The 27,596-nt window shown below is 38.6% G+C and overlaps 1 protein-coding gene and 1 long non-coding RNA gene across 2 annotated transcripts in view; one reads left to right on the top strand and one right to left on the bottom strand.

The window, feature by feature from the left end:
* LOC122464709 overlaps nucleotides 1–27,596 on the bottom strand; it is a 67,018-nt gene that overhangs the window by 14,667 nt on the left and 24,755 nt on the right. The window contains exon 2 of the long non-coding RNA XR_006289001.1: nucleotides 18,177–18,243. This is a non-coding gene — a long non-coding RNA (uncharacterized LOC122464709). The remainder of the gene's footprint in view (nucleotides 1–18,176; nucleotides 18,244–27,596) is intronic.
* Nucleotides 16,620–24,810, top strand: IL6 (interleukin 6). Its single transcript, XM_043541083.1, has 5 exons — nucleotides 16,620–16,883; nucleotides 17,004–17,191; nucleotides 17,906–18,019; nucleotides 18,193–18,339; nucleotides 20,103–24,810. The coding sequence occupies exons 1-5, from the start codon at nucleotides 16,865–16,867 to the stop codon at nucleotides 20,292–20,294; spliced, it is 660 nt and encodes a 219-aa protein (XP_043397018.1). The 5' UTR covers nucleotides 16,620–16,864; the 3' UTR covers nucleotides 20,295–24,810.

The following is a 27,596-nucleotide window of genomic DNA, read 5'->3' as shown; positions in this document are numbered from 1 at the left end:
TCCTATTCCCCCAAAATATTCCCCCACGCCCTACACTCCCTTTCCTGCGGAAGGCTTGAGAATAATATCCTCACCAATTGCTACAGGTGAACACATACCCAAATCCTTGGATCTTAAGAACAATTAAAAATCAATCAGGTTCTTAAAAGAAGAATTTTATTTAAAGAAAAAGTAAAAGAATCACCTCTGTAAAATCAGGATGGTAAATACTTTACAGGGTAATCAGATTCAAAACCCAGAGGATTCCCCTCTAGGCAAAACCTTAAAGTTACAAAAAAACGGGATAAATCTTCCTGTTGCAAAGGGAAAATTCACAAGTTGAAAACAAAAGGTAATCTAACACGCCTTGCCTGATTTACTTACTCTTTTCGTAATATCAGAGACTTGTACAGGATGGTTTATAGAAGGAGTTTTTGACCTGATGCTTCTTTGTTTTCTCCAGAGAGCACACCAACAAAGCCTCCCCTGCAAGATTTGAAAGTATCTTCTTTCCCCATTGGTCTTTTTGGTCAGGTGCCAACCAGGTTATTTGAGCTTCTTAATCCCTTACAGGTAAGGAGGAATTCTAGGCTACTTTTAGCTGTATGGTTATGACAACATGTATTAAGATTTGTTGCATTACTGCTTGTTTAGAAATTTTTGTATAGGCATGATGATAAATAGCTCAAGTTAAATAGAGATTTAATAAACTGTGGTGAGTAAGGGAGGAGAGTGGGGTTATTCCAACTTTTTCCCTTTGTATCTCCTCCCTATACCACATGAGGTTCATTCTGAAGTCGTAGGAGTTTTGCCATTGACTACAATTGGAGAAGAATCAACTCATTAAATTAGTTTTACAGTACCATTGTCCCTGTTTTATATCAACTTCCCCTACACCTGCCACTGGCCTTTCACTCTTGTGTTTACAGAATATTCATTTTCATTGTATATTTCCAACAAAACATATTAAAAACACCCACAGATTTGACCAATAAACACATAATGGAAAAAAGAAATATGAAATCAGTTTTAAGGGATGGTTAAGAGAGTAGCAATTCTAGAGAATCTGAAGACTGATTCCCTCCCACACACACATCAAAAAATCTGGTCTGTTTCTTATTAAAGCTGCTATAACACAGGATGCCAGAAAAAGTCATTTTTCTCCCTTAACAATTAGAGGCTTAGGATTCTACAATGAATCCCAGCAAGTCAGAGAATGGAGACAGTTCTTGCGATATCATCCATCTATGTGCTAAAGCCCATTTTTAAAGGTCTGATTTCCAGAAGTTATGGTTCATTCTTATAAAAGTTGTAGGTTTTTTAGAGGACTCTGCAGCCATGTCAAATTTTCAAATTAGCATCAAATTTTCAGTTGTGGGCTCAATTGTTTAGGTTGCAGACTGGCACAGACTATTTTTTGTGCTTGCAACACTCTGAGTTTGATTCTCCTTTCACTTACGGTGGTGTAAGGTCAAGAGTGATTCCATCGGAGTCAGTGGAGTTGCACCAATGTAAAAACTTGTCAGAATGAAGACTCAGGCCTTCTCTGTACAAGTGGGCTTTTATACATGCAAATCAAGTCATTCTATCTTTTCTATTTCCATTGTTGTTAAGGTACCTATTACTATGGCAAATGGGCTACCAGTTACCCGATTTGCATACCCAATTTCAAGTGTACATGCAATTTTGCAGATGCATTCCTCCAAGAGCAAAACTTGGAGGTTGGTTTGAGATCAGCTGAAAAGTTGTCCCTTTTAGAGCACCAAAATACTGACTTTATATTTACTTATTATTTGTATTGCCCTCTGAGCCACGAACACAAATCAGGGCACTGTGCAAATAGATTATAAAAAGAGGGACCCTGCCCTAAAGAGCTTACAGATTAGTATAAAACAGAAAATAACAGAAGGCTACAACAAACAAGCAAGGGAAATTGAGATAGTAACGGCCCTCCACATTACCTGCTATTACGTTATGAAAAACTATTGAAGAAATCCTCTCTTTTAATTGTATAGTTAAAAAGCATTTGGAAAATAGCAATTTTATATTTTATAAACTATGGTGAAATTTCACACCGGAAAAATTTCCCATGTGATCTTGCATTTTGTGGAGCAAGAAACAAAAGCATCATTTAGTCTCCCATAGAAGTGCATGTAGTTATGAACAGAGCCTTTGCTCTTGTTTCGTATTTTTCAACATGTATTACTCTTAAAGGAAATACACAAAACAGGCTTTGCTGCCAGATACATTTAAAAAAAATAATCACCTCTCACAATGATTCTTTCTAAGCAGTCCTGACAAGCAGAGAAACTACTTTAGAGTGTGGAATTCCCAAAGTTTGTGCCCTCATAAAATAACAAGGACCACGTTCTAAGTAACAGCAGCAAGGTGTGATGCCTGAGGCTTTTGAGTTGCATACCGAATTAAGGAGAGCTCTATTCCCACTACACATCATACCTGCCATAATTATATATGGTAGTCAGGGGGTTTTCTCCTAGTTTAACATATTCTTTTAAAACCAGCTCAGAAATTTTTAAACATTCTCTGCATTTTGTCACCATTCTTCCATTTGCACCTGTCTAAAGTAACGAAAAGTCTATATTTTTAAATGTTTTTCAGCCCAGAAATACATAACTTCATGTAATACACTAATTGTTTTAAGGCAATGAAAAACAACAAGAATAATCTGGACTTCTCCAGCACCTTTCTGAGAAGTTCAAAGTGCTTTCTGATTCATTAAAGTTCACATTTCTGTGAGGGCATTTGATATACTAGGATTGCAGCACTTGCCATGAAAATGTGGTCATTCCAGCTACATGAAAGGAAGTGAAAAAGAATTTTATATGTAGGAAAGATAAGTAGGTGGAACATAATTATCAAGTTGGAATTTGCCCAGGGTTAATGCCAGGGTTAATGCCCCATCCTTGCCAAAAGCAAGTTGTCAGGAGCTCTGTTTGAATCTGATTATAGAGACAGCATCTTCTGAAACATAGACTATGTCTACACTAGTACTTTTGTAGATAAAAACTTTTGTCTGTCAGGGGTGTGAAAAAAACACACCCCGACCAACATAAGTTTCACCGACAAAAGCGCCAGTGTGGATAGCGCTATGTTGGCGGGAGACGCTTTCCTGCCGACATAGTTGGTGGTTTAATTATGCCGACAGGAGAGCTCTCTCCTGTCACTATAGAGCAGCTACACAGGATATCTTACAGCAGCGCAGCTGTGCAGTTGTACGGTCTGTAGTGTAGACATAGCCTAAGACTATTTAGGTATTTATATTGCCATTATTACCAAGGTATCTGAGTGCCTCATGATCATTAATGAATCAGCACCCCTGGGAGGCAGGGAAATATTAGTCTCATTTTACAGTTCAGGAATTGAAGAACAAAGTAGATTAGGTGACTTGCCCAAGTTTATACACAAAGCCTGAGTTTGAGTTCACAACTCCAAAACCAGAGCTCTGTTCACAAGATCACCCTTCTATAAGGTAATCTAAACCCATGTTGTGGCCTTGATTCAGCAGTAACCAAGAGTGAAGCATGACAGCTACCAACATAACTTCCCGCAGAACCTATTATCACCATGTTATTACACTGGACACATTTATAAAGCTCTCATCACTATAGAATCTAAGCACTATTTACAAAATTCAGTTCAAAATACACTCATTTACCAAAATAGGGAGAATATATTACTCTAGACATTTCCCCACCAACAGTGAGACCTTCGTTAGAGCCAGAGATAACCAACCAAGAAGCCACTTCCCAAGGGGAATAGCAAGGCTGTACCAGGCACCACCACCATAAGTATCGCATCACGGCCTCAGAGATTTATGAATTTAATGATACATAAGCAACATTCAGAGGCCAATTGTACAATGGCAATGACAAGAGCCCCAGAACAGGTCCATCATGATGGCATTGGATTCATATCATCAACAATAAAAACATCATGCAAATAAACCGTTCTTCAGTTATGTATATCAGTTATTTTTAAACAATATTTCTCCCCCAAAATACTGTAACACAAATCCTCAACATATATCCAGAGCCTGCAAAATATTATCTACCAAAATTATGCTTTTAACAGCTAAAGCTCACTCAGATAGTGCCTCTGCTTGATGCAATGGAGTTGTACCCCCTTTTACCAGGACTGAATTTGATCCATTGTTGTTGGTTATTACTGCTCTATATCTTAAAAGAAGCAGCATGACCATTTTATATCATATGTAGAAAAATTTCGGCTGACAGTCTACATTCCTAGTTACCGAGATATGATATGAAGTTATGATAATAATTTCATCATCATAATTTGATATTAACCATCTTCCCACATCCCACTATAGGATAAAGAAACAAAGTGTGATATTTCTTAACTACTGCAACATTGTTAGACATGACATCACGAGAGCTTTCTGTAGTACTCTGCATTTTTCATATCCACAAAACATTTTCTATGTAGAAACAGGGAGTCTATGTCATTTTGAATATGATGGACAAAAATAGCCCTCATTATATCCTAGCTTCTATTCTCAGTACTATTCAGAAAAAGAAGAACTAAGCCAAATAAATAAATACAAGACACACCAATGACCTAGAAGAGGACTAAACAATATATGACATTGCAGAACGCTTGTCCCTCTCACCAACAGAAACTGATCTAATAAAAGAGATCACCTTGACACTCTAATATCCTGGGACCTACATGGCTACAACAACACTGCATTACAGATGGCATGAAATTATAAAGGCTGGTCATTAGTAAAGACAGAGAGAGACTGAATTGCAAGGGAGCTGAATAACCTGATAAGGAGCTTATGGTACCTAATAAAAGTTATTTATTAATGGGAATTTGGTAAAAACCAAAGACACCAAGATTATATATATAAAGTAGTTCATATCCGATAAAATGGTAATTAAAATGGATCTAGGTGAGATTGTGAATACAGCATTCATAAAATGGGAAGCTTAAAGGATGGTAACACTTTCCAAAAACTACAACTAAACCACAGTAAACAGAGCAAGAGGATTTATTGAGAAAAACATAATGGAACTATAGAAGAACGATAAAACCAACAGTATCAAGGACTGAGAATAAAGCCATTGTCTGTGTTAATTGAGGACATATCCCCTGTAAATTGCACAGGTTTAATTTAAACTAGTTTTTAAACTGATTCAGTTAAACTGGCATAAACCCCTAAGTGGACACTTACTTCCCTTAACAGTGGCTTATTTCAGTTTAGCTTAAACCTGTTCCTAGTTGATTTGGCTATCTCGCTACTGGAAAGAAAAAAAAGGTGTGTTTTCATATAGAGATAGCTATCCTAGTGGAGACAAGACAGAGGTATTTTTTACTTGAGTGTAGCTAGTTGAGGTCAACCCTAGATCCCCTCCCCACCTGGGGCTGACCTCAACTAATTACACTGAGGTAAAATATACATGTGCTTTCTCTCTGCTAGGATTTTACATTCAGAGAGGTTTCAGAGTAGCAGCTGTGTTAGTCTGTATCCGCAAAAAGAAAAGGAGTACTTGTGGCACCTTAGAGACTAACAAATTTATTTGAGCATAAGCTTTCATGAGCTACAGCTCACTTCATCATTCATTCAACGCTACCAGCATTCCCAGCTATCTTCGAGACACCACTGACTTCCTGAGGAAACTACAATCTATCGGTGATCTTCCTGAAAACACCATCCTGGCACTATGGATGTAGAAGCCCTCTACAGCAACATTCCACACAAAGATGGACTACAAGACGTCAGGAATAGTATCCCCGATAATGTCACGGCAAACCTGGTGGCTGAACTTTGTGACTTTGTCCTCACCCATAACTATTTCACTATTTGGGGACAATGTATACCTTCAAATCAGCGGTGCTGCGATGGGTACCCACATGGCCCCACAGTATGCCAACATTTTTATGGCTGACTTAGAACAACGCTTCCTCAGCTCTCGTCCCCTAATGCCCCTACTCTGCTTGTGCTGCATTGATGACATCTTCATCATCTGGACCCATGGAAAAGAAGCCCTTGAGGAATTCCACCATGATTTCAACTATTTCCATCCCACCATCAACCTCAGCCTGGACCAGTCCACACAAGAGACCCATTTCCTGGACACTATGGTCACATAAACACCACCCTATACTGGAAACCTACTGACTGCTATATCTACCTACATGCCTCCAGCTTTCATCCAGACCACACCACACGATCCATTGTCTACAGCCAAGTTCTTTGATACATTTGCTCCAATCCCTCAGACAGAGACAAACACCTACAAGATCTCTATCAAGCATTCTTACAACTACAATACCTACCTGCTGAAGTGAAGAAACAGACTGACAGAGCCAGAAAAGTACCCAGAAGTCACCTACTACAGGACAGGCCTAACAAAGAAAATAACAGAATGCCACTAGCCGCCACCTTCAGCCCCCAACTAAAACCTCTCCAACACATCATCAAAGATCTACAACCTATGCTGAAGGACGACCCATCACTCTCACAGATCTTGGGAGACAGGCCAGTCCTTGCTTACAGACAGCCCTCCAACCTGAAGCAAATACTCACCAGCAACCACACACCACACAACAGAACCACTAACCCAGGAAACTATCCTTGCAACAAAGCCCGTTGCCAACTGTGTCCACATATCTATTCAGGGGACACCATCATAGGGCCTAATCACATCAGCCACACTATCAGAGGCTCATTCACCTGCACATCTACCAATGTGATATATGCCATCATGTGCCAGCAATGCCCCTCTGCCATGTACATTGGTCAAACTGGACAGTCTCTATGTAAAAGAATAAATGGACACAAATCAGAATAAATTAATAGAATGGACACAAGTCAAGAATAAATGGACACAAGTCAAGAATTATAACATTCAAAAACCAGTCAGAGAACACTTCAATCTCTTTGGTCACTCGATTACAGACCTATGATGAAGTGAGCTGTAGCTCACAAAAGCTTATGCTCAAATAAATGTGTTGGTTTCTAAGGTGCCAAGTACTCCTTTTCTTTTTTACATTCAGTTAGATGTCTCAATGTGAAACATAATTTTTTGTAGTACAGACGTAGCTTTCAGATAAAGTGAAGTAAGCCTGCTTTTACACATGGAAGAATGCCCATCCATATTACCTCTAAGCTGTGTGGCTATTCAGCAAGCTATCAAGGGCTATGCAGGCAGGGAGCGGCACCTCTCCCCCAGCCCTGGAACTGCCGTGGCTGGGGAGAGGCACCTCTCTCCCAGCCCCGGAGCTGCAGCGGTGGGAGAGAGGTGCCTCTCTCCTGGCCCCAGAGCTGCAGCGGTGGGGGAGCAAGTCCTCTCCCCTGGCCCCGGTGCTGCCCTGGCCGGGAGAGGCGCTCTCCCCTGGCCCCGGGCTGCTGTGGCGAGAGAGGGCTGGGGTGAGTCCTCTCTCCCTGCCGTAGCCCTGAGGCAGCCTGCACCCCAAACCCCTCATCCCCTGACACAGCCCAGAGCCCGCCCCCCCAGCCAGAGCCCTCCCCCTCCACACCGCAACCCTCTGCCCTAGCCGTGAGTCCTCTCCTACACCCCAAACCCCACATCCCCAGCCCCACCCCAGAGCCCGCCCCCCCGCCAGAGCCCTCAGCCCCCCCACTCCAACCCTCTGCCCCACCCTTGAGTCCCCTCCCACACTCTGAACCCCTTGGCCACACCCCCCGCAACACATCACCTCCATATTGGTGCACATAACAAAATTCGTTCCGCACACAGATGTAAAAAATTAGAGGGAACATTAATGCTCACACAGGCCTTTGTGTTTTAATCACACCTTTAACTAAACTAGTTCAAAGGAAGAGTGAGTTCTGATGTGCTGGGTGAGAGGCACAATACAGAACACGCAGCCCATAAGGATGCAGGAGAGATAAAGTGGCTTTAAGATTATCTAAGTTAGAACATCCTTCCTGGGATCACTGCATCATTGAGTACTGTGGCACTGCCAATGACACGTCTTTCTCACCCCAACCTCTCAGCCAGCATCCCCCCTACAGTAGGGTTTGTTAGGACGGTCCTCACAGAGCAGCCTTATAGCTGTCATCCACAGTACCAGCACCAGGAAAATCCTTCCCAAGCTGGATATGGAGTTTAGCATCCTCTTATGCCACTTTGGCCCTTTTAGCTGGCATAAAGGAGCCAGAGCAGAGATATGGATCTCATCTGTCAAATGTAGCTAGAAACAAAGGCTTAGATCATCCAACTGAGATATGCCTAGCTCAGGGCAGTGGGGCTAAAATGGTTTAAAGCTGGGGCCAATTTGGCCCCCAGAATAGGTTAGATCAGCCTTAGAGATGAAAGCACATTATATTACCATTGTTGATTTTTATAATGTTAGTCGGGGGGTGATGTTGTGAATACTATCAGCTAGTAAATGACAAATACTCTGGAAAACACTTGAACAAAATCTTAAGTGATTTATCCAGTTTAGTCAAATTCTAACCATTGAAGCTTGTTGAAAACTAGGGCATTTCTTTCAATATTTTCAGAAACGTTTGCCCTCAACGTTTTGAAATGAAAAATTTCATTCAAATTCCAAAATGCAAATAATTCCATGCAACTTTATTTGGTCAAAATGGGAAAATAAATTAGCAAAAAAATTATTTCAATTTTCTCCCTTTTTAGTATGTGGAAATTTAAATCACTTCTAATGAATAGGAATGTCTTCTTGGGATAAAAGGGAAATATATTGAACATGATTACATTATCCTGCCACAGTTTTCCAATGCATTCAGTTTATTAAAACTTATATAACTATTGGATATATGAATAAAATAAAATGGTGTCCACATTCTACATGATCCAGCTCCGTACTACTCAAATGGTTCAATAAAATTAAAGATATTTTAAATATGGAAAAATTGACAATAATTAAAAAACTCCTGAATGCATGCCCAAAATATAATTAGTATTATAATATTCTTAATAGTTTATTCATATCTCGTTGGTCTCTGTTCATGTAACTCATGAGGACATTGGCCTCCCTCTTTTTGTCTGTTAATTATATGAAGCATATTTGTGGTTTTATATAGGAAGGTGCTAAAGTTTAATTGAAGGCTTTTCTCTTATAAGAAACTAGAGGTGATAATCCAGCTATACATATATCCATTTAGCTATAGGTTTAAAATTGCAAGGATAATTTAAAAAATCACTTTTCTTTGTTGTAGCTTGAATTTGCAGTGCAATGTGCATATGTATCCTGCTTATCTTGTTTCATTGTAATGTCTTGTACAATAATTCCCTTTCCCAGAAAGAGCTGAAATAACAATAAGAAAGACATTTAAATGAACCCATCATCTCATTGTCTTGGCAGTAGATATAAAAGCAAACAAGAGAAGGAAATGGGAAATAAAGTCTTGCACTGCAGGATGATGCAAGGTTCATTGAATAGGAAGACTCCCATTAACCTCAGTGAACTCTGGATCATGTTTTATGGAGCTGATTCTTCTACTTTTGAAGTCAGTGGCAAAACTCCCATTGACTTCAAAGGTAGAGGATTGAGCTCTATGTGAATAAAACTGGTGATATCACTAGACACAGACCGTATAGATGCCATTTGATGGCAACTCAGCAAGCATATTCTGTAAGTGGAAAAGTTGCAAACAGTGTAATTAGGATGTAAAATGGACATAGGAATTATAGCCAGGTAGAAGGATTAGGAAAGTTAGGTGAGCATGCCTTTAAAAAAGAAAAGGAGTTTAAGAAGAAATATTGACTGATACGCATACACTTGTAAGAGGTGGATGCCCCAAAGGAAGTATGACTGCCTCAAAATCAAGACGGCACAAACAAACTGAAGCTTATAAAGCACTAAACACCTGGGGAATTTAGGAAAAATGCATTTTATGTAGAAATGAATCAGTGTGTGGGCAGCAAAGGGAAGCTGCAACTCTGAATGCAGTGGATCCAGTGAAAATGCTCAAGAGTGAAATCACAGTGCTTAGAAGTGTCTGTGAATGCACATATTTTTATGCTTTTTATGTTCCTTTCGATTCGAGTAAGCTCTTTGGGAGAAGAGAGCTTGGCCTTTTGTAAAGTGCCACTGACATGTAAAGTGTTATATAAACTATACATAATAAAAAAATCTAATTGTCTTCTCAATAAAAAATTATTACTGTTCTGAGATGAACGTCTGTATCGCCCACATTTATATTGATTGCATTGTCCTTGTTTTTCTTTCATCTCAACATTCGCCCTCCCAACTTCTCTTTGTCACAAATTTTCAGAACTAACACTTTATATTTACAAAGCAATCCCAAGAAGAAACTGAAAGGTTTCTCAAAGACAAGTGAAACTTGAAGTCGGATTATTTTTAACTGAGTTGTTTCTTTGGAAATGGTGGGCTTACTTCCTATGGAAACTAAACAAATCACTATTCATACGCAATTCTCACAAAATGGGGCCTTTTGACAAACAAGTCTTATGACTCAGTGAGTGATCTTATAGTCATTATGAATAAGCCAAAAATGATCAGAAAGTCAACACTGAATACTAGGGTATTAAGCAGATACCCAGATAGCAAATGTAAAAGAGTTATAACAACACTGCATCTTAGAGGCAGGCATTTAAGAAGTGTGTGAATTTCATAATCATGAAAAAGATTGACAGCCCTGGAGATTGCTATGCTGCTCAGCCAATGTGCACAAATATTATCCTGAAATGACCATCTGCATAGGTGAGGAGATTAAATTATCTCCATTGCCCATCCCAATGTTAGCCTCTGTCAGGGGCACCAATTGTTATTATACTTTGACTATATGGATACCTATCACTAAGAACTAGACAGCAACCATTAACTCATTTTGCCTGCTGATACAGATGTTATCAGCTTCTGTCAGTACTGACCTGGATTGAATTTGAACCAGTTACCTAATGAATGGAGCTATGCCTATTTGCATCCGCTAAGGATCTGCCCATTGAATTTCATCTGCCATCATGCTGCCTGGTCGCTTAGTTTTCTCAGGTCTCTCTAGCATTCTTCATAGATGCATGATGTTTAATTGTAACCATCAGGCCAAGTCTACCTTAAAAATCGTTGCTGGCATAGCTAGATCGGACAGGGGTTGTGAAGAGGTGTGAGCCTTGACCTGTGCTGGGCAAAGCCCTACTGTAGATACAACTGTACTGCCAAAACTTGCTCCCACTGTGGACCTAGCCTCCGTGACCAGTGGTTCAAGAGCAAAAATGACTGTAATACGATTACCACTTGATCAGCCTGGCACTAGAAAGCACTTTGTAGCCTGAGAGTCTACAAAAGGGCATCTATCATCCCTTACACACGCTCCTCCTCTGACTTTGTGACAACTTTGATTTGAGAGGCACTCCATTACAAAACTCAGTCTCTTTAAATTGCCCAGTGTTCCATGAGAGTAGTTGTCTCTATGGCCTTTTTTCATCTACAGTAGCCTACAAAACAGGATTGGCTTAGGGGAAACATAGAACTTGTCCAGAAGAATGAATGACAAAAATTCTCCTCTTGAGTTAGCAGGCAAATCTGGAAAACCACCGTACAAACTTTAAGATGACCAAGGACTTCTCTCCCAAACTAAAGGCTTCTCTCATAACACCACCATCCAGACACAGACAAGCAAGGGAATCCAAACAGTTTGCATATGCGGCTGGTTGAAATGCTCAGAGAGGAAATTTCTGACTGTCTTTCACTAGGCCTGTGGTTTTAAAATGATGAGAATGTGCTAAAAGGGGAGAAAAATGTTTACTCCCCTGCACTTTTTGTGCAAAAATCCCAAATGCCTCTGCAGTTCCCCTAAGATCTGGCAAATAATCAACAAGTAAATTGCAATGCAGCAAAATGACTTCTCTTAATGAAAAGGAATCCTTTGGTGTACATTTTCAAATGAAGAAATCCCTCTGGCTATGAACTGTGCTAAGACAGGACAGTAAAGGACCTGTTTACTTCAGCTGTGTCACAAGGCACCTTGGTTTAATGCTGCCTCATTCAATAGCACCCAACAGAGCCAACGGAGATTTATTTGGAAATACTTGGGAGTAGAAATTCTCCCAGTTCTTGAAGCTCGGTATTTTTTTATGGAGGCAGTTTCTGGCTGAGGTTATCATATTTAGCTTCCATGGATCCTCAGAAGACTGAGGAAGAGAATCAGCTCTGGGCACCAACAGGACCTGCAACTTCAGGGACTATAAGCACAAAGGCTCCTCAATAGAAAGAAGTTTGTCTTGTTGAGGGTGCAAGGACCCCTAATTCAATATTCACAGGAGTCCTGTATAAATGCTGCGGAAAGTATCTGAGAATATAAACCAAAACTATGTCAGTGAAATTGGCTTCAATTCCCTCTCAAGAGACGGTCAGCCATGTATATGCCATTTGTTCATTCTTTATTCTGATCCCAATTTTCATGGGCTACAAATGATGGAGGCACTTTTCCACACTCTGAACAGATTTCTCTACAGAAGCACAAAACTACATGCTTAGTAGCATTCCTACTTTTATTAAAAGTATTATAGTATCCTATAGTAATAGGCTCAAATAATGCAATAAGCACATCCCAAACTGTAGTGGTTTGGATCATTACTGTAGAATATTGGACATTTTTTTAAAAACAGAATGTAAATAGAGTAGAGTGGAATATATAGCAGCTCTAGCAGTAGTTTTTCAAATCTTTATTCAATCACTTCTTTTCTATACAGAAATGGCAATTATTTATCCATTTATTTTACTCATTTAGCAGACACCCTTCTTTTGCTGACATTAGCATTGTTTTCTGTCTCCACCCTTGTTTGAGCTTCTTCTAAGCATGCATCTGACAGCTGACATGCTCTGACTCCTACACCTCAGCATTCTTTAGAATTTTCCGATGGTATTACCATTTCCTCTGAGGGTAGCAACCTTGGGAGTAACCTACACTTCCCCTCATCCTTATGAAAAAAACATTTGTATTCAGAGTTACCTTCGTGAACATCAGTAGTTAAAAAGGGCAGGGGGGACTAGGGTATGGTTTTTAAAAGCTCTTAGTATTGGCCTACCTCTGCAGCCATTTAAATTAATGGTAGAACTCCCATTGATTGCACTGGAGTTGAGTAAGGCCAACAATGAGTACTTTTGAAAATCCCACCCTTACGGAGTTTTTATCATATAAACATGTAGGTGTTATGTTCTACTGTACGGATAACAGATGGCCTCCATTTCACCTGATATGGTCCCTTGAAATATGTGTTAATTATTTACCCTAAACAATATTTTCCACCCTGCATTTAGCCGTGACACACTGAGCCACGACTACACTAGACCTACATTGGTATAACTATGTCACTCAGGAGTGTGAAAAATCCACCCCCCTGAGCGACGTAGTTATACCAACTTAATCCCCATGTAAACAGCTACGTCGATGGGAGAAGCTCTCTGCCTCTCGGGGAGGTGTATTAACTATGCTGACATGAGAAGTTCTCCCATCAGCCTAGCAGCATCTTCACTAACGCACTGCAGTGGCGCAGCTGCACGTCTGTAGCAGGGTACATGACGACAAGTCCTAAGTTTCCCAGACCTAAAACTTGTCTCTCTCACCAAGAGAAGATGGTCCAATAACAGATACTACCTCACCCATCTTGTCTCTCTTCAATATCCTGGGACCGACACGGTTACAACACCACTGCAAACACTGATCATGTTACACAAAATTAATCTGCAAAACTCCTTGCCATAAGATAGTAATGAAGAAAAATGCTTAAAATAATTCTAAAAAAATATTAGATTTTTATATGAATAATAAGAATACCTTCAATTTCACTAGGTAGGACAAAAAATATATATAAGGGATCTCAACTTCCAGGCTTCAGATCAGCCACTTATTGTCTGTGATTAGTAAGAAACTTTCCTCTTAGGTATAACTGTCCATGCCTGTGGCTGTGTGTTTTATGCCTTCCTCTGAATTGGCCAGTCTCAGAGAGAGAATACCAGACTGAATACCATCTGGCCACCGGTCTGATCTGGTTCTAATGTTCTGATACATTAGATTAGATTATATAATGTCAGTGTTACATTTATATATATGCATTGATCATATGAAATTAATGCTATGAATTAAGGGGGTATCAGAGGGCTTTGTGTCAAGAAGGTCATTGCTCTGGCTTCTCAACTAGAGTTCAAATGGCTCCAGTCAGATTTATGGTCAAGTAAAAATGGGCTTGGTGGTCTCTGAACTTTGCCACAAGGGGGTTGTTGACCACATTTCCACACTGCAGCAAATTATGTACAATTACTACAGTGCACTTTCCTATAAATTGCCAGTATGACATCAAATATTGTAGCACTTTTTGTAAGAACAGCTGAATGTGTTTTGAAGAAAAGGGAAGCATTGTCCGTCCTTAACACTCACTTCTCCCATGATACATATAGAAAGTAAATTAATATTTTATTAGGGCTGTCAAGCAATTAAAAAAATTAATCGCGATTCGTCTCACAATGAATCGCACTGCTAAACAATAATAGAATACCATTCATTTAAATATTTTTAGATATTTTCTACATTTTCAAATATATTGATTTAAATTACAACACAGAATACGAAGTGTACAGTGCTCACTTTATATTATCGTTTTTATTACAAATATTTGCACTGTAAGAAACAAAAGAGAGTATTTTTCAATTCACCTCATACAAGTACTGTAGTGCAATATCTTTATCATGAAAGTTGAACTTAAAAATGTAGAATTATGTACAAAAAAATAACTACACTCAAAAATAAAACAATGTAAAACTTTAGAACTTACAAGTCCATTCAGATCTACTTCTTGTTCAGCCAATCCTCAAACAAGTTTTCAGGAGATAATGCTGCCTGCTTCGTGTTTACAATGTCACCTGAAAGTAAGAACAGGTGTTTGCATGGCACTGTTGTAGCTGGTATCACAAGATATTTATGTGCCAGATGCACTGAAGATTCATATGTCCCTCCATGCTTCAACCTCCATTCCAGAAGACACATGTCCATGCCGATGATGGGTTCTGCTAGATAATGGTCCAAAGCAGTGCAAACCGACGCACATTCATTTTCATTATCTGAGTCAGATGCCACCAGCAGAAGGTTGATTTTCTTTTTTGGTGGTTTGGGTTCTGAAGTTTCCGCATCGGAGTGTTGCTCTTTTAACTCTTCTGAAAGCATGTTCCACACCTCCTGCCTCTCAGATTTTGGAAGGCACTTCAGATTCTTAAACCTTGGGTCGAGTGCTTTAGAAATCTCACAGTGGTACCTTCTTTGTGTTTTATCAAATATGCAGTAAAAGTGTTCTTAAAATGAACAACATGTGCAAGGTCATCATCCGAGACTGCTATAACATGAAATATATGGCAGAATTCAGGTAAAACAGCAGGAGACATGCAATTCTCCCCCAAGGAGTTCAGTCACAAATTTAATTAATGCATTCTTTTTTAACGAGCATCATCAGCATGAAAGCATGTCCTCTAGAATGGTGGCTGAAGCATGAAGGGGTATATGAATGTTTAGCATATCTGGCAAGTAAATACATTGTAATACTGGCTATAAAAGTGCCATGCGAATGCCTGTTCTCACTTTTAGGTGACATCATAAATAATAAGCTGGCAGCATTATCTCCCGTAAATGTAAACAAACTTGTTTGTCTTAACAGTTGGCTGAACAAGAATTAGGACTGAGTGGACTTGTAGGCTCTAAAGATTAACATTGTTTTGTTTTTGAGTGCAGTTATGTAAAAAAATAATCTACATTTGTAAGTTGCACTTTCATAATGAAAAGATTGCACTATAGTACTTGTATGAGGTGAATTGAAAAATATTATTTCTTTTATCATTTTTACAGTGCAAATATTTGTAATAAAAAATGATAATATAAAGTGAGCACTGTACACTTGGTATTCTATTCTGTAATAAAAATCAATATATTTGAAAATGTAGAAAAGCATCCAAAGATATTTAATAAATTTCAATTGGTATTCTACTGTCTTTAGTGAAGGAAACGTGTTTTTATGGTCTTCTCCACATGAAAAAACTGTACCAATTTCAACAAATCTCTTTAGAAACTGATTTAGCTAAAATCACTTTATTATAAGGCACTCTTAAACCCAAATAAGAGTATCCACACACTAGGCTCAACCAACTTAAATCAATTTCTCAAGCCATTTAGTTAAACCAGCAAATTTTTCTCATTTATACCAGGCCTAAATGTACTTTGACATGCCTACCACACTACTGGATTCTGTGAAAATAATTAACAGTAACTGATACTCACTGCTATCCATCAACTACCATCTAATTCATCCTTTTGAGAATTACAGTCTTTTTTTATTTGTATATTTTTATGAATTGTATTTTTTTCTGAATGGTCTACCAATTATTTAGTGAATTAAATTATGCTTCCTTTCCCTTAAAAGGATGACTGCTTCTGCTGCACATGACATAATAATTATTAAATGTCTGTTTTCTCCCAAGAATGTATTTGCTTCTTGGGATAGCTGCACCCTTGGTTTAATGCCAAGTAAGAAGGGGTGAAATGAGTATCCAGAGCAAGTGATGGAAGCCTGCTGCTTGAGTCATTTACTGTAGTCCAGAACACATTGCAGGGGCGTTTCTGTCTTATTACTATTTTCCCATCCTTAATTCATTATTATAATGAGCTCACTTTCCTGAAGTGTTTCACAATAGTATCCCTATACCTCCCCTTCATTAGAAGCCCAATAACAGTTTTCATTACAACAAAAGACAAAAAAGTTTTTTTCTAATACTGGATTTTCCCAGTGACCGGTGGCAATGAATATAAATATGCCCAAGATCAGGGATTCCTGCATCTCATTCTGCTCTCCAGCCCTCTGGCCCGCAACTATTTTGAAAGAGCAAAGGGGGGAAAAAAGAGAAGGAAATGAATTATCTTCGGGGATGTAAGTAACACAGATGCTCAGCAGCAGAGTGAGCTAGTCTCTCCCACTGTCTTTTTGACAGTGTGTGTAACTTAATTGGCAGGATTTCACTCCACTCCCTTGTCTATTTCCTCTTCTCAGACTCTCTCTTGGCAGCGGCAGCCCTGACATTGCTCCTCGGGACCAAAGCTGTCCCCCTCCCAGATTCCTCCGGGGAAGAGGAACTTGTTGATGATCCCTCGGACTCGCTTGCCAGAAGCCCCTTGCTGCCTGATTGTGAATCCCTGGCATGGCTGCTGCACAGCAAAGCGGCCAAGCTGAAGGACGAGGTGGGTAATACACGGAGGCAGCTGGGACTGGGATCCCAACCTGAGTTAGTCAGTTCTTTGCTGCACTAGGCAGGTTTTAACAGCAAAGGGGACTATCTGGTGTTTTATGCCTCTCCTTCCCTCCAGCTGTTTTATCTGGGATATTGTTGTCATTTGTCTTGAGCTTGGCCATGGAATTGGCCACCTCTCTGTCTGATTGGGCTGCAGGGTGGCTTATGCTGGTTTTCCATGGGCAAGGCCTAAGAGAGCATGGAAGTGAATTCCTTTTAGTCCTGAAAAGCTCGTGGGCCACGAAGATATTTGTCAAAAGTGGAGTGAGTGTAGGCAGGCACAATGCACAGCCACCCAGAGCATTTTTATTTACAGGACATGCAAGTCTCCTGACCTTCTACAGGAGCAAATATTTGAGACATACATCTTAGAAAACATACCAATCTGCATTAGTGTAATCATGCTGTGTATCAGACAGACTAGTGCAAATTGTTTCTGATGGGAGATTATGAAAAGCATAGAAAATGTAACAGTGATTTCTAATTAGTTAGGACAACATATTTGACTATTCTGCTAAATAATTTTAAAGCTGATTAAAAAAACATTTTTGTGGAGATTTCAGTAATGCACAAGGCCTTTCTACTGACATAGTTATACAGTGCCTTTTGCCTGGGAAATGGTAATGTGATAAAGGTGTAATAAATTCTCTGTGTCTACTCCCAGATGTGTGAGAAGTTTACTGTGTGTGACAACAGTATGGAGATGCTTGCCCAAAACAATCTGAACCTCCCCAAGATCACAGAGGAAGATGGATGTCTACTCTCTGGATTCAATGAGGCAAGGAATCAATAACTTTTATAATAAATTAATAACCCCATACATAGGGCCTTATCTGAAGCTCACTGAAGCACTGTATAAACATTAGCTAGTTAACTGATACATAGAAACAATATTTTCATCAAATAATGTTTTCTGCAATAAGTAATTTCCTTACCCTTCTCTCATTTTAGGAAAAATGCTTGAGAGGAATCTCCAGTGGACTTTTTACATTTCAGACATACCTGGAATATGTACGAGAAACATTTATTAGTGAAAAGCAAAAAGTGGAATCCATATGTTATGGTACAAAGCATCTGGCAAATACTGTGAGGCAGATGGTGAGTTATTTTTATGTTTACCCATACATAATTGTTTTGACTTTGATTTGAAAAGGAGTCAGAAATATTATGCTCTGAAAAATACGTAGACACTGATAGTGATCCCATTGGTTACAACGGAAGCAGACTGGCTCCACAAATCCATGCTCTCAATATTTATCAGAAAGGATATCAATGGTAAATTACAGATTTTACAAATATTTTCTGACAATTAGATTGTTCTTTCTACAGCTTATTGTTATCTCTAATTTGCACACCAGCTCTAGCAAGTAAATGTGCCACATTATTTTGCAAATGACACAAAAAAGTAGATGCTGGATTGGTGACAAAGAGAAATCTGCTTTCTGTTCATTTTTTCCTAATAGTTGTAGAATTAGGACTCAATCCTGCAGTCTCTTCATGCCCAAAACTCCCACTGAAGTAAAAAACAAATACTCTTAAAGTGACCCAGAGAAAGACTAGAGAATACCTTTAACAAACAATATAAATATTTAAAATCTCATAAAAGCAAGCTTTCATGCAGGATCGTATGGTATGATTAAAAATTTTCAGTTTAAAATCAAATGTACAAGTTATAGAATTACTGATAAACACAACCTATAGGTTAATGACTTGGCTGAATAACAAGTGCCACCTACAGAGAAACACTTGCTTTTTGCATCACATTTGATAACACCGTAACATTTTACAAAAGCCTGAATATTTGTGGACTCAGAAAATTAAATGCTATTCAGTTCTAATAGCTGTTCTGGATGTTTTGCAATACCTTGAAAGGACACATTAGCTGTGCTTGTATGTCTTGCAATACTTTGAAATGTAACTCTTTAAAATTCACTCCATTCCTGCAATTCTTACTTGCACTAATAGCTCTTCATGTGAATAGATTCTTTGTAGTCAGTGGAGCTACCGGGTGAATAAGAACCACTTAAGTGAGTGAGGGTTGCAGGATCAAGAATTATGGAAACTATAGGCCATTATTTCCTACAAGCTATTTTTCAATTCCTTGAAAAGCCATTTGTATATATAAAATAAATGTTGCATAGTATTTATTTTCATCGTTTTTAGATGAATGGGAGCTGAACTTTTTCCACACAGTGATAACCTAGAATAATAGTCCTGTTATGGAAAGATAATCGACCATTGATTTCACCTGTATATCTTGAAAACATTGATTTATGGCAATTGTTTGTGTTGCTCTATAGCTGGATGAACTCAGTGAGACTTTAGCCTTCATGAAAGTGAGAAACTGATTGAACTGGCTGGAACTAAATGTAATGCCTAAAAAAAGCTCACAAGTAAAACCTGTGCCTGTGGGAACGATGAGAGATCCTGGGGAGTAGAAATAGAGTCTGCCTTCCCAATTAGGAAGTGGGGCCTGGACCACCCATACAGCCAAACTGCCCTAGCTGCTACTGAGTATGGGGATGACTTTGGGACATAGCCTATTGCTCACCTGTTGTTAGTTTGTGGTGAAGTAGATCCATAGAACCATTGCCAGGTCAGATTCCGAAAAAGATTCCCTAGCACAAGTAGTACAGGCTACAAATGAAACTCAAGTACCACAGATTACAGTGGGGATAAATAAGGTAAATAAGGTTATATAGCCCCATCAGACTATCTGCTGACCCAGTAGTACAGCAAAGAAAAGCATGTGCTTTCTTGTAAGCATCTTTTACATTTTTCACACGCATAAAGGCAGATCCTGTCCATCAAGAGCATTTTATAGTATTGTAACCAATGTATTTTTATTTTCTTTTTCATAGATGAAAAATCCTGATGCAGTGATCATGCCAGACCCAGCTACCCAGAGCACGCTTTTTGCAAAACTGAAGTCAAATAAAAAATGGATAGAGAAAATCAGCACCCATCTCATCCTCCGAGACTTTACTTCATTCATGGAGAAAACTGTGAGGGCTGTTCGATATCTGAAAAACACCAGGAATCTCAGTGTTTGAATGTTTTAATTCAGGCACGTTTCTTCATCACAAAATCTGTCATGTGGCAGATGACAGTGTTGTTCTATTTTAAGAACCAGAAGTAATCAGAATAGTTTATATTTTATTAAGATTTCCTTTTACAAGTGTATTTATTGTTTTTTAAAATATTTATTTTTTAAAAAATATTGCCTATTTATTTTTCCAGGATTTAGAGATAATTTAAACAGAGCCTAGTTTATTTCAATATTTACTTCCACTACCAGTATTTATTACCACTATTTACAATACAAACTGATTTCACTTAATATTCAAGAAAAAAAATTCACTTGAGACGGTTGTATGTAGAATGAAAAGACAGACTAATTTATGCTTTGAAAATGTGTGTGAGAGTATTTAACTTCTATTTATATTTAAAGAAAAATAAAAGCAGATTAAAAAACAACTAGCTTGTATGTATTTAAATAAAAGTATGGAATTCTGATATATCCAAACTTCACCCCTAGAATTATTTATATTCTACATTGCCTTCATTCAGCAGCCATTCTGGAAGATTATTATTTTTTGGGTAACTAGATCAAAGTTTCTAAAAACAGCTATATAAAGAGTCAAATTATTAAAAAGAATGATAAAAATCAGCCTAACAGGAGTAAACTCTAATTCAGTGGTTCTCAACCTGCGGTCCACGGGCCACAGGCAGCCCAATAAGCACACACCTATAGCCCATGTGACATCCTCAGGGCCACACAAATAGTGTATATATTGTGTAGATGTGGCCAGCATAACACATAGAGAGCTGCATATGTGGCCCACAAAGGTAATTAGGTTGAGAACCACTACTGTAATCCCACATTGTTAGACTAAAGCTGAAAACCATTAACAAAAACACCTATGGCAACTTGCCTCAAATGATCCACATGCAGATATTAGAAAAATATATCCCACTGCCAGCAAACAATCTACAGCAGCACATATAAAGAAAACAGGAGTCTTGACCCTTGCCCTAATGGAGGACAAACACAGTCCAGGGTAACAGATCTGATGGAGTCTTTTCTGGAGTCTACATAAAACATTCTAATGAGTACTTCCAAAGCTATACTTAAAACCTATTGGGGCCAGGGGAAGAACGGACAGATGGAAATTTCTTGTGTCTTCAAGGTAAGGGACTGCCTCTTCCCATGTTCTTATATTATCTAACACAAAGCATCTTATAATTTTATTTATTTTGTAAGTAATATAAAAAATTTTCACTGTGTAAAATGCTCAGATACCATAGTAACACCCTTAATCTAAAACCTACAGGCTGATTATTAGATTTATAGCAGTCATTCAAAAGAATTTATTGAACTTCAGCAAAGTCCCTTTCAACAGACCAAATATTTTACAGGAGAAAGTATCTGGATTTTTTCCATGCACAGTGTTCATCTGTAATGAGTTGATCAACAATCTTTTTATTTTTATTGATTTGACATGGTAGATGAGAAAAAAAGTCAGGGAAACATGATTTACCATATCATTCTTAATTCTACCTGATTGTTCCCAGATAATGCCATATACAGAGCCCAATCCTGCTCCCATTAAAGTCAGTGCCAAAATTCCCATTGGGTTCAAGCAAGTCCACATTTGATTGCTAAAGGGATCTATACCACTGAAAAAATATTTAACAAAGCCTCTATATGCTGTACCATATATAAAAAGGGATCCATTTGATGTACGAATATTTTATTTGCCATTTGTACTTCCCAGTGTAAAGTAGGTAATTTGGAGAGGGAATGTGAGAGACTTTCCTTCCAGGTTCAGCTTTACATGCAATTTCAAGATGACCAGCAATGAGCCTGGAACAGATGTCCCATGTTTTCTTTCCTGCCTGAAGCCGGAAGGGACTTCCTGTGCATAAAGTGCAATTTTGTGACTGTACTGGAAGAAAAGATTCTTGGACTGGAAGGTCAAGTGGAAGCGCTACGGAGAATGAGAGAAGCTGAGGAGTTCCTAGACAGCCAGGTTTGAGTAACACCAGTACCCCAGATTCAAGGACAGCCACCAAAAAGTCAGAGAGAGAGAGGAAGTCAGAGAAGAGGCTTGACAGTGTATAACCACCAGAGGCAAGAGGTCACAGCAGCATTCTGCATGACAGGAAACAGACAAGGATGAGCGGGCTGTGGCCACCAGAGAAAAGAGGGCCAAGAGGAATTCCAGAGCTAGAAGTTTCCAATCAATGCCAGGTCCTCAGTATGGAAACTGTGGAAGATCTCTCTCAAAATCCAACTGGCCTGAGAGACTGGAGGGATGTTTGGGTCTCTCCTGTGGATGGCAGCTCAGCCCAAACTAAAAAAATCAAGCAGGCAGAAAAAGAGATCTTCAACAGCCCCAGGAAAACAGATGATCCTTGTTGGGCATTTAGTACTCAGAAGAATCAAAAGCACATTCTGCAAAGACAGGCAGACAACAGGACAGTGTTCCGTCTTTCTGGAGCCGTCAGTCTTGACTGGATAGGCTTCTGAAGTCAATGGGCAAGGATCCATTGGGGAGAGAGTTTATAGTGGTGCTAATGATGCGCTGTCATGGGATATCTCACAGATAAGAGAGAACTTCAGGGAACTCAGAAGCATGCTAAAGAAAAATATCCAAGCAATCTTCTCAGAGATCCTTCCTGTTCCATAAGCAAAGGAACACAGAAATTTCTGAAAGTGAACTGCTGGCTAGGTAAGTGGCAGAACGTGGAGGGTTTGGGTTTTGTATAACATTGGTCCATCTTCTATGAGGAGAGGGAGCTGTACAGTTTGGATGACATCCATCTCACTGAAGGAGAACCGACCTCTTCAGGCTGGCTAGTATAGTCAGGAGGGATAATAACAAAAGGGAAGAGTAAAAAGAGGAAAAACATGAGCACTCATTTAGCACAAAATCGAGATGTTAAGAGAACAAAATTAATCAAAGGACGAGAAAAGAAGAAATTCTTTAATTGCCTATACATCAATGCTAGGGAACCTGGTTAACAATCAAGAGGAGTTGGCATTGCTCATTTATGAGCACATATTTGATCCAGTTGATTTTACTGCAACCTGATGGGATGATTCACATAGTTGGACTATTAAAATCAATTGTTATAACCTAGTTATAAAGGATCAATTAGGTAAAATGTCAAAAAATGGCATTACCTGTTTCTGAGTAGCTGACAACTCAGAAGAAAATGATTTTGAATGCTTACAGATCAATGCCCTAACAGAAAGCACAAGATGGGGTATTAGTTACAGACCACCAAATAACATATAACAAATGGAAGAAAGGGGAAGTCAATAGTAATTAATATAAAACTGAAGCTAGGAATTCTATAAAATTGGTAAGAGAAGCAAAGGGATACACAGAGATATCTATCACCAGCAGAGTTAAGGACAATAAGGAATTTTTTAAACTTACATTATGAACAAAGAATCCTAACAACAGTACTGGTCAATTCTACCATTTGCATCTTGGAATGATCAATAATAATAATGCAGAAATGGTAGAAGTGTTCAGTAAATATTTCTGTTCTGTATTGGGGAAAAATCTGATGTAGTTGTATCGTATGAAAATGTTCTTTCCATTCCACTAGCATCTCATAAGGATGTTAAAGAGCAGCTACTAAAATTAGACACTTATAAATCAGCAGGTTCAGATAACTTGTATCCAAGAGTTTTAAAACAGCTGGCTGAGAAGCATGGATTGTTAATGTTAATGAACAACATTGTTAATATTGATTTTCAATAAGTCTTGGAACAGTGGAGAAAGAAAGCTAATGTTGTACCAATATTTTAAAAGTATAGACGGGATGAGTTCGGTAATTCTAGGCCTGTCAGTCTGACATCAATCCTGGGCAAAATATCGGAGCAGCTGATATGGGTCTTAATCAAAAATTAAAGGAGAGTAATATAATTAATGCCAATCAATATGGGTTTATGGAAAATAGATCCTTTCAAACTAACTTGATTTTTTATGAGATTACAAGTTTGGTCAATAAAGGTAATAGCATTGACATAATATACTTAGACTTCTTGTAAGACATTTGACTTGGTACTGAATGACATTTTGATTAAAAAGCTAGAATGATATAAAATTAACAGCACACATTAAATGAATTGAAAGTTAATTAACTGAGAAGTCTCAAAATGTCATTGTAAATGGGAAATCATCTTTGAGAGGGTGTTTCGCTTGGGGTTCTGGGATTAGTTCTTGGCCCTACACTATTTTGACATTTTTATCAATGAACTGGAAGAAAACATAAAATCAATTATAAAGTTTGCAGATGACACAAAAATTCGGACTGGTAAATAATGAAGAAAACAGGTCACCCAAACAGAGAGATCTGGATTGCTTGGTAAACAAGGCACAAATAAACAGTATGTATTTTAATAAACAGCGACCAAGATTTTGGTGTCATAGTGGATAATCAGCTGGACATGAACTCCCAGTACAATGCTGTGGCCAGCAGGGCTAATTCAATCCTTGGATGTATAACAAAATCTCAAATCTCTACATTTGACACTGGTGTAACCGCGGCTGAACACTGTCCAGTATTGGTGTCTACAATTCAAAAAGGATGTTGATAAATAGAATAAGGTTCAGAGAACCACGAGAATGAATAAAGAATTTGAAAAGATGCTTTACAGCACAGGTTTTCAAACTTTTTAGGCTGTGTACCCCTTTCCAAATAATGTAGTCTTACTGCATACTCCAATCTGAGATAGGGTCATAATATACCTATGATTAGATTGCCAAGTCTTACTAAATAAAGTGAGTTGTTCACCACTGCAGGATTTTTCTTGCATACCCCCTGACAAGAGCTCACATAGCCCTAGGGGTACGTGTATTCCAGTTTGAAAACCACTGCCTTATAGTGACAGAGTCAAGGAGCTCAGTCTATTTAGTTTAACAAAGAGAAGGTTAAGGGGTGTCTTGATCACAAAGTGCCTACAGGGGGGAAAAATATTTGATAATGGACTCTTCAGTCTATCAAAGAAAGGTATAACGTGATCCAATGACTGGAAGTTGAAGCTAGACTGGCAACGTTTAATTCAAGATTGGAGATTTTCTAAAAGATATGAGTAAGGCTGCATGTTTGTTGAGGAAGGGACATGTCACCACTTCCGGGGAGCCACAAGGAGCCAGCCAGCCCCGCCCAACCACCACCACCCCTCCGAGCACCTGTGGCTCCCCCTGCAGCATCCCCCCAGGCTGCCCCAAGATTTAGTATGGGGTATATAGTACAAGTCATGGACAGGTCACGAGCCATGAATTTTTGTTTTCTGCTTGTGACCTGTCCATGACTTTTATTAAAAATACCGTTGACTAAAACGTAGCCTTAGATATGAGGAATCATTTGAGGGAAGTTCCATTGACTATGTTATACAGGAAGTCAGACTAGATGATCACAGTTGTCCCTTCTGGCCTTGGAATCTTACGGCATAGGAGGAAGAGCATGTACGTTCTGGAAAGACTGCAACCAAGTACAGTGGGCTAAGCGTGATCCTGTTTGGGAATCGTCTTTAATAAACCAACTCTCAGAACAGGGATTTGAACTGAACTATGAGTCTGGACTTTATTTGACCTCGCTGGCTGGTGTATTTGAACGTGGCTTTTAACTCAAAAAAGCCCTTTTGAACAGTTAATTTCATGCCCAAAAGAAAGTACACGTCTTTGTTCTTCTAACCAATGACCTTCTCTTGCTCTGCATATCCATCTCCCAAATGGAAAATACTAAATTAATGTACGTAGAACCTAGAAATAATGCATGCAAGCTCATACTTTACGAATTTAAGGACTGGCCATTGCATAGCACAAAAGTGAGGGCAAGGGCTCTTAGAAATGTATTAAACAAGTCACTTGTAAAAATTAAATCAGTCATGCAACTTATCAGGATGTGGTCTTTAATCCTGTGGTGGTGGTGGGGGGAATTATTTCCAACTTTTTTTGGTAGATAGAAGCATAGGGTTAGTTCCAACTTTCCAAAAGGGTATTTCCAAAACCACTTAAAGCATGTTTATATAACCTATTCTACATTTTAAGAATTTTTAGTCACAAGGAATGTGTAATAGTGTTTTAACTACAATACTGCATTAGAAATACTGTATTTTCCACTGAATGCATCCGATGAAGTGAGCTGTAGCTCACGAAAGCTTATGCTCAAATAAATTTGTTAGTCTCTAAGGTGCCACAAGTACTCCTTTTATGTTTTGTGCACTCATCCAGACCATTGTTTTTACATGAAAGATATCCATGTAAGACATATAATTTTGTATGCTATACATTTCCACAAAGGTACTCTTCTTATTTTAATATAGACTAAGAGCTTGTACTTGCTGTGACCAAATTTTTACTTAAACATGGATTTTAAACAGTTTTAGTTTACAACATTTTAAATTTAAACACTAGTGGCTGTAAGGTAGTAAGGCTTTTTCTGATTAGAGTTGGAGAAGACAAAAAAACATACTCTGTTTAATAGTGAAGTGCAAGTACACTTCATATCTTTAATTTCATTGGGGGTTTGCAAATAATGGAGAAATTCAAGAAATATCTGATTGACTGGCAAAAAATTGTTAAATAATTCCTAGATTCATTTTTCTAAAAGAGCAATTATTATTTTGTATTTTTAAACTTTCATGGGCCAAATGTTCTGCATATCTATTCACAGTAATGGCAAACAACACACATAGACTAAGTTAGATTAAATAAGGTCTTATGGTTGGTATGATTAAGAAGTAGTCTTTAGAAAGTTACTTTCTGCAAAGCAGATATGAAAAGTGTTTTTATGTTCTAGCTCAGACTTTAATCCAGATGTATACTGTTCAGCTAAACTGTGGAAACTGTTTCTTAATTTTCACCACATTACATACACTAACTTCAAATTCAGACATTATGTTACTGCTATAATTCTAGCAAACATATCCAATATACTTGTATCGTCTTCTAAGAAACCTTAGAGAAGACAGCAGTTACAGGTGCTTTAACAACATCCAGCCAACACAGCTTTGAGCAAACTAAGAGCTATCAACATAAGGCTCATTGACATCCTACTCTCAAAGTCTGAGGACAATTTTAACACATAGGGCAGGTCTACACTACAGCCGGGATTGATGCTCTGAGATCAATCCACTGGTGGTCAATTTAGCTGGTCTAGTGAAGACCCACCAAATCAACAGCTGATCGCTCTCCAGTCAACCCCTGTACTCTACCCCCAACGAGAAGAGTAAGGTAAATTGACGGGAGATTTTCTCCCGTCGACTGCACCCGGTAACTCAACCTAAGGTCGACTCCAGCTACGTTATTCACATAGCTGGAGTTGTGTAG

This window comes from Chelonia mydas, chromosome 2, assembly GCF_015237465.2.
Source record: "Chelonia mydas isolate rCheMyd1 chromosome 2, rCheMyd1.pri.v2, whole genome shotgun sequence".
Classification (NCBI taxonomy): Eukaryota; Metazoa; Chordata; order Testudines; family Cheloniidae; genus Chelonia; species Chelonia mydas.
Note: the sequence above shows the minus strand (reverse complement) of the source record. Positions and strands in the feature narration are given on the sequence as shown.

What these genes read in the sequence shown, in the direction of transcription:
- IL6 (XM_043541083.1), top strand. An exon ending in CGGCCAAGCTGAAGGACGAG is followed by an intron (nt 17,192 to 17,905) that starts GTGGGTAATACA and finishes GTCTACTCCCAG; the next exon opens with ATGTGTGAGAAGTTTACTGT. An exon ending in TACTCTCTGGATTCAATGAG is followed by an intron (nt 18,020 to 18,192) that starts GCAAGGAATCAA and finishes CTCTCATTTTAG; the next exon opens with GAAAAATGCTTGAGAGGAAT.